Consider the following 7,883-nt stretch of genomic DNA (forward strand, 5'->3'; position numbering starts at 1 on the left):
TCGAAGGGAGATGCCGGGCAGTGTAAGATAAAATAATAATTTATAAATTATCAAGGGTTCATGAGGGAAGGGGGTGTGGGGAGGGAGTGGGAGGAGGAAAAGGAAAATGAGCTGATTCCAGGAACCCAAGCGGAAAGCGAGTTTTGAGAATGATGTGGGCAATGAATGTATAAGTGTGCTTTACACAATTGATGTATGTGTGGATTGTGATAAGAGTTGTATGAGCCCCAATAAAATTATTTTTTTAAAAAAAGGCTATTTCCTCAGTCCCCACTCCTCAACTATCATCAGTCCTGCCTTTCAGTTCTGGCTAGACTGGAGCAGGTACACTGGTACGGACAAGAGCTCACGCCACGTGGAATCAGCTCAGGAGGGAGGAAGAGGGAACCAATATGAATGGTTGACACATAGCCACTGCCACCACAACCCTTTAAGGGGGACAAACCGCAGAAATGTGGGTGAAGGGAGACAGTGGTCGATGTAAGTTATGAAAATAATAATTTGTCATTTATCACAGGATCACGAGGGTGGGTAGGGGGAAGGGAAAAAGAGGAGCTGATACCAAGGGCTCAAGTAGAAAGTCAATGTTCAGAACATGATGATGGGGACATATGTACAAATATGCTCAGTACAGTTGATGTATGGAATGTTATAAGAGCTGTAAAAGCCCCAATAAAATGATCTTTAAAAAAAGAGGGGGGTATTTAAACAAAAGAATAAAAAATTGTTGTGATCCTGACGCTCGAATAGATAAATACCTACCTGGAAGTCTTGGATGAAGGTTAGGAAGTAGAAAACGAAACCGAAGGCCACTATCCATTCACAGATGGCACTCACCAAGTGGTACACGTAATCCTGGCAGGAATAATGAAGACGCAAAGGGTCAATAAACCAAAGACGAGAAAGTCCAATCTGGGGAGACCGTGTCCCCTGAGCATAAACAGACACCTGGAGAAAGGCACTTAACGGCAATGTAGTATAGCAGCTAGATTTCATGACTTGAACTTGTGTGAACGTGTCGGGGTGGAGTCCAACCTGCCAATCAAGTGGTATCCTGATTACCACCTCCTTGGGGTGGCGGGTGAGGAGGCCTTTTGTGTAAGAGTGAAAGACACTGGGAATTGCTCTCTCTTGCCCTTGGCCCTCATCCCTGCTAAGACTCTGTGTTGCTCCAAGGGGTGGCCCCATGTGGGCTGCCCGGCCCTGAGAGCTGTTGGTGCCCTGCTGTGTTTTCACCGACCTTGGACCCTTGGGCTCTGTGCTTCCTGGCCTGTGATCTCTCTGACTCCCACTTCATTTTTCTTGATCACCGGCCTCTGGCTATGTGAGTCTGAAGAGGGACCAGGCTAGTTTCAGACTTAGGGACTTGAGTTGGACTGGGCTGGGGTGCCTTCTTGATATGAAATCACTTCTTGAGATAAAACCTCTTTCTTGACATAGATGAGTGTGTCTGTTTCAACCCAACCTAAGACAGTAGGCAAATTCTCCAGAGTCCCCTGCACTACTCAGCTGCTGAATGCAATCTCTTAGAAGGTTCTTTCTGATTCTGACCCACTGTGGTTTGAAGATGGGCGAGGAACAAAGGGCAGAATGGGGGCCACAAAATAACTGAGAGACAGGGCAGTGGAAGTGGGCTCTGCGGAAAAGGGAAATGGACTCTCACCAAGGAAGGAAATGATTAACACCTGAGTGAGCACCTGAGCTGTTCTTCCAAAGAACCAGTGAAAGTGTCTAGAACCAGTGAAAGTGTCTAGAACAGCGGTTCTCAACCTGCGGGTCGAGCGACCCTTTCACAGGGGTCGCCCAGTTCATCACAGTAGCAAAATGACAGTGATGAAGTAGCAACGAAAACAATTTTATGGTTGGGGTCACCACAACATGAGGAACTACATTAAAGGGTCGCAGCACTAGGAAGGCTGAGAACCCCGTCTAGAAGAAGCTGGCAGACTGTCAGGACTTGCTGGGGGTTCCCTGTTGCTAGAGAAAATGCCTGCTTAGAAAATACTGCTGCTTAACATTAAGGATGAGATGTGTGCCTGTTCACTGAGTTTTTTCTTGCGGCTGGGAAGGAGTGGATAGGAAGCAAAATGAGAATGGTTCTAAACTGAGGTCGTAAAACTCGGCTTTGGGTTGAGGGCAGACTCTCAAAAGCCACAAACTCACTACCACCGAGCCATCCCAACTTCTGGCGGCCCTCTCGGACAGAAGTGAAGCACTCGTCCGAAGTGAAGCACTCCCTGGGCTTCTGAGAAGATAACTCTTTAGGGAGGAGGCAGGCTGTCTTCCTCCTGCGGTGCGGCTGGTGGGTTTGAACCCACTACACTACGGGGGTTCCTCGAGGGCAGGCTTGGGATGAACACCTGTAAAAGCTGATGATTTTGAAGAAAGGGGGGAAACATGGCCTCCCCAGCTCACCCCTATTTTTACCCAGCCAAAAACTGGGGCTGTCTGGCTTCAACCTTATTTTAAAAACCTGCATGCCCGTGTGTGTGAGAGAGAGATCCTTTTTGCACAAACGCAGAAATATATTTGAACATATTTTTAAACACTCTGGAAACGTCTGTAAATGCTCCTCTGCGATGTGACGTTAGCCCACACGCCTTTCTGTGATTTCACAGAAAGACTTCACTGCTTTTCCCGGCGGCACTTGGTTCGGAGGTGGGTGACTGGGGCGGACGGAACAGGTGCGGGACTGCAGGTCAGCTCCGAGGGGCCGGCTCTTTGCTGGGATCCAGGTTCATTCCAAGACTTGGGGGAGCCGCCCGACAGCTCCCACAGACGTCACTGGTCCTCATGCAGAGTCACCCAGCGGACGGGAGGGCTGAGCAGGGGTGACAGCAAGCATCAGGAGCTCCTGCGGCCCCTCACCCCCAGTGGGCAGTGACGAGGGCTGATCAAATCGACACGGAGAAAGCGGGGTATCTCTTTAGCTCGCGTGTTTGTTCCGAAGCCCTCCGCGGCCTGCATGCACACGACGGGGAGCAATCACTCTCCTCTCGTTCTGAAAGATGCTGGCAACGTCGCCTTCTCCCTGCCAGACAAGCCACAGCGAGCGAGCGATGTGCTGGGCACTTGCTGGATTTGTTAGTTTGTTGCGGGGGCGGGGGTGGGGTCGGGGTTGGGGTGGGTGCAGCTCGGCTCCTTCCAGCCGGGGGGCGCTCTTTCACAAGCGCATCACCAGGCCCGTCCCCGCGGAGGCTCGGGGTGGATTTGAACAGCCCACCTCCCGAAGGGCTCCATCACGTTTTCAATCCATCAATGACTGTCACTCACGGATATTTGGAAGACAAGACAAGCGTGGCAGGGGCACTCGATGGAATGAATAGAAAACCGGTGCTTTTCACACTTTTGTAGAAGACCGGAAACGGAGCGCAGAGGCTTTGGGAGCGCCGGGCTCGGCCGTGCGCGTCATTTACGGCGGCAGGCTGCCCCCCAGTGGCCACGCCGCGCCCTGCGCGTGGGGACGCTCGCAGGAGGCGTCACTGCAGCGAGGGGACGTCAACGCCTCTCAAGGTGTGGGCCGCCTTCCGGTCCCCGCGGAGAACTGTTTCCGGTCTCGCTCTCGTCTACGGGATGCTGGGACCATTTTAAAGAGGCTGAACTCCTGTCTGCATCATTCTCACCACCATCTTCCTGGTCTCTCCTTTGTTCCCAGCTGGTGGCCTTCCTCTGACCCCACGGTCCCCTCTAGCCACCATCTTACTTCGTCTCCCCACCAACCCAGAATTTGATTACCTGGCACCATTTTCTTTAACCTCTTGCAACTGGTTCCTAAGCCCTCCGTTCTACTGAAACGCCGCGTTTTGGGAAACATCAGGGACTGACTCCCTTATCGCTGATTCCACAGACCATGCACCTGGGTGGGTTGTTTCCTTCTCCCTTGAAACATGCCCCTCCCTCGGCCTCTGGGAAAATTAGTGTCTTCTCTCATCCTGTGATAAGAACGAATTGCTGTTGCTTGTCATTTCCAGAGCATGCTGTTCGTACTTCCGTATCCGACTTGTTTTATGCTTGCCAATGTCACCGCTGGGGACCCTGGTGGCATGGTGGTTCTCCACGAGGTGAGCAGATTGACACCCCCAGCTGCTCCACAGAAGAAACGTTTTGCTACTCTCATAAAGATTTACCATCTCGGGAAGATGATTAGATAGATTGATTGATAAGATAAGGTACATAAATGGAGATAGATGGATGAAAGAAGGAAGATTTGCCATCTCGGAGGCTCACAGGAGCAGTTCTTCCCTGCCCTATAGGTCTCTCTGAGTCAGCGAGTGAGTTTGCGTATCAGAGCTAGCAGTCCACAACTAGCTACCTGCCTCACTGAGCATGGTTGCCCTTCTACCCATGAGCACCCAGCAGAATCTTGCTCAAGGGCTCAGCCAGTGAGCAAGCTGTATCATCCACTGCTGGTTCTTCTCCCTTTTATTTCTACTTTGCAAGAGGCATACCTCTACCACCCTGAAAACAGACCCTCTGCTCTCTCACTGTTTCTCCCAAGGCATCACCCACATCCTCGCATGGCAGTCAAAGAACTGCTGCTGTATGGGTATCTAAGGGTGTGAGTCGATCTCAGTGCCAAATATCTGGTCTCTTGTGTTCTGATGGGAGCTCTGGAAAACTCCAGCCACTTTGGCCGTTGTTCAGATAGCCCCCAGTCTCACGAGACTTCTAGTTCCATGTCCCCAGATAGGTCTTCCAGGCATACCACACTGGAGGCTCTGAACCAAAGCTTTTAACACTGAACCCATCCACTCCCCCTATGATACCAACTACGGCTGGTAGGGCTTTAGCTCTCTGTTTATAACAACTTAACTTTTTGGCTCTCCCCTAACAAAAACGTGGACGTCCTCTTCAATTCGTGATACCCTTTCATTCTCAAGTTACTCACCAACACCCATGGTGTACAAGTATACCTGATACAACTGATGTATGGAGTGTAATAAGAGTTGTAAGAGCCCCCAATAAAATGATCTTTTAATTTAAAAAAATGTCCCATTACTTCCAAGTGAACTCTGCATTTGGAAAATGGCTTTCTTGCCCTCTGAACTCCTGGCCCGCTCCTCTTCAGTCCACCTTCAGTCAAAGCTCCCTCTTGTCTCCCAATTCCAGCAGGAGGCCTCCCTGCCTGCCTGACAGCCCCTCCTTCACCAGAGCATCCCTTCACCAGAAGCCACCGTGACTTCTCGCTCTCTCCTGAACTGAACAACTTGAGCAGGTCCTCTCACCCTCTTAACATCCCATGCTTCCGCTGACCTCCGTACGCATTATTCCCCTTACCTTTAAGTGCCCAGCCTTTTTACGGAGCACGCATGGTTCCTGTGTCAGAGAACCAGCTATTTGAAATTAGGAAAAATAGTCTCCAGAACTATAATTACCGATAGCTAATGTTGGCGTTGTTGTTAGTTGTAAATTGGATTCAGTCAAATCCAATTTACGGCAACCCCACGTGTGCAAAGCCCTCTAAGGTTTTCAAGGCTGCGGTCTTACAGAACAGACCGGCAGGCCTTTTCTTCCGCTGTTCCTCTGGGCCGGTTCAAACCACAGATAGCCAAGTGTTTAACCCAGTGCTTCTCAACCTATGGGTCGCCACCTCTGTGGGGGTCAAACAACCCTTTCACAGGGGTTCCCCAATTCATAAGAGTAGCAAAATTACAGTTATGAAGTAGCAACAAAAATAATTTTATGGTTGGGGAGTCATCACAACATGAGGAACTGTATGAAAGGGTCGCAGCATTAGGAAGGTTGAGAACCACTGGCTTAACCATTTACACCAGCTAGGGACCGTTTACCACATGCACATACTACCAAGTCATTCGACAGGACGTTGACTGTAGCCAGTTGGCTGTCAAATCAACTCCACCTCACAGTGAGTCCATGTGTGTCTGATCTGAATAGATCTATACTCCATAGGGTCTTCAGTGGTAGGATTTGGGGGGGAAATGGATCACCAGGCCTTTCTTCCGAGGCACCTCTGGGTTGACCTGAACCTCCTGACCTGTTCTATTAGCAACCAAGCGCATTAGCTGCTTTCGGTACATACAAATAGTTCAGTGGTAGACCTGGATTTGATTCTGGCCAATACACCTCATGTACCCGCCAACTAGCCCATGGTAAATTGTGGGTTGTTGCGATGCTGAATGAAGTCCATTCCATTTATGCCAACCCTGTGAGGGCGCAAAACTGCTCCATCGGTTTCTGAAGAGCTTTTAAAGGAAGGAGGACTAGCTAGGAAGGTGCGTCAATCAGCCAATGGAAGTCAGATGGATCACCATGGTCCTGCCTGCAATCGATGGCGGGGGTAGTGCAGGACTGTGCAGCATCCCTTCCCACCTTCTGTGGGCTTGTCATGAGTCAGCGGCCAACATGACAGCAGCAGACAGCAAGAAGTTGAGTAAATAACATGTGCACGTGCCACAGTTTCCCGTTTGCTCTGAGAAATGGCAGTGCATTCCAGGCATCCCCCAGCCATCATCTCAAAAAACAAAAACAACACAAAAAAAACCAATCAGGTTCAATAATCATACTGAAAGCTGACTGAAATTTTACCTTTTCTTCGGGATTCCACTCCAGTTTGGTGATAGAAATGAGGGAAGCACAGACAATCACTTAAAGAAAAGACAGCTGTTAAGGAAAACATTGAAGAAAATGGGTCCCGTAATGTTGAGACAAGATTATTTCATCATGTTACATTACATTAATACCAACACTTCTGCAGCTCCATCAGCTTCTTGGGCTGTCAAATCTGGCTATGGCCGCAGTAACATGACAACACAGAAATACAGCCCTTCCTTAGCAACCATTTTCCACTCCCAAACTATATCTAGCAAAATTGTAACCTGCCTTGAAAGTTGGCTCCCCTGGGCATTCTTCTTATGTTCCCAGTCTAGCTTGTTGTTCAAACTCAGCCAGAATGGGAGACACAGATGCCTGCTCTTTCAGGTTCTCCCTCTGGATGAAAACACTTTGCCCCTAAAATACTATTTCCAAAGTAACAGTTGTAAAGGTACTTTAGCACTATCAACTAGATCTCTATCAAAGCTCAGATACAAAACAAACAACCACAACTTCCCATTGTCGCTGAGTCTATTCCAACTCATGGCAGCCCTTCAGGGAGCAGTTAACTGGCAGGTTGACTCGAAGTACATGCTGTTACCTTACAGCGTTGGACGTTCGGGCCCACCCAAAGGTATCTCAGAAGGCTCTGAGGATCTATATCTGAAAAACCGGCCACTGAAAGCCCAATTCTACTATGACACATGTGGGCCCAGACAAATGATGGTCTCAAAATTAGGAGCCCTGGTGGCACTATGGGTTGTGGGTTGTTGAACTGCTAACCACAAGATTGGAAGTTCAAAGCCACCAGCTGCTGTGTGGGAGAAAGATAAGGCTTTCCACTCTGGTGAGGTTACAATCCCAGAAAGCCAAAAGAGCAGATCCACCCTGTCCTATAGTGTCACTATGAATCGGAACCGACTCAATGGCAGTGATTGAGTGAGTCTGGCCTTGAAAACATAAGCTTCCATGAGTTAAGGAAGCCTTTTCTATCTAGGCCCCAAGGAGTCTCCGAGCAAAGCGGAGTCCAAGCCAACACAGTAACTCCAGAAACGAGGCTAAACCTCTCAGAAACAAAACTGTCTGCACGAGTTGAACTTCAGAAGCAAATGAGAGAAAGATGATGTTCTGAAACTTCTTTATTAAGCAAACAAGCGGCCATCGAGCTCAGAAGCAACAAAGCCCACATGGAAGAAGCACACCAGCCTGTGTGATCACGAGGTGTTGAAGGGATCAGGCATCAGGCATCATGAGAACAAAAAATCTTTCCATAGTGAATGGGGGGGGAGTGCGGAGTGGAGACCCAAAGCCCATTAGTAGGCCACTGGAGA

General features: G+C 49.3%; 1 protein-coding gene across 1 annotated transcript in view; it reads right to left on the minus strand.

The window, feature by feature from the left end:
- DRAM1 (DNA damage regulated autophagy modulator 1) overlaps positions 1-7,883 on the minus strand; it is a 69,315-nt gene that overhangs the window by 4,361 nt on the left and 57,071 nt on the right. The window contains exons 3-4 of the mRNA XM_004700742.2: positions 6,547-6,605; positions 763-855 (exon numbers count right to left, since the gene is read on the minus strand). Coding sequence (XP_004700799.1) covers positions 763-855; positions 6,547-6,605 — 152 coding nt within the window. The remainder of the gene's footprint in view (positions 1-762; positions 856-6,546; positions 6,606-7,883) is intronic.

This window comes from Echinops telfairi, unplaced genomic scaffold (assembly GCF_000313985.2).
Source record: "Echinops telfairi isolate 266 unplaced genomic scaffold, ASM31398v2 ScPeMD7_2;HRSCAF=8, whole genome shotgun sequence".
Classification (NCBI taxonomy): Eukaryota; Metazoa; Chordata; class Mammalia; order Afrosoricida; family Tenrecidae; genus Echinops; species Echinops telfairi.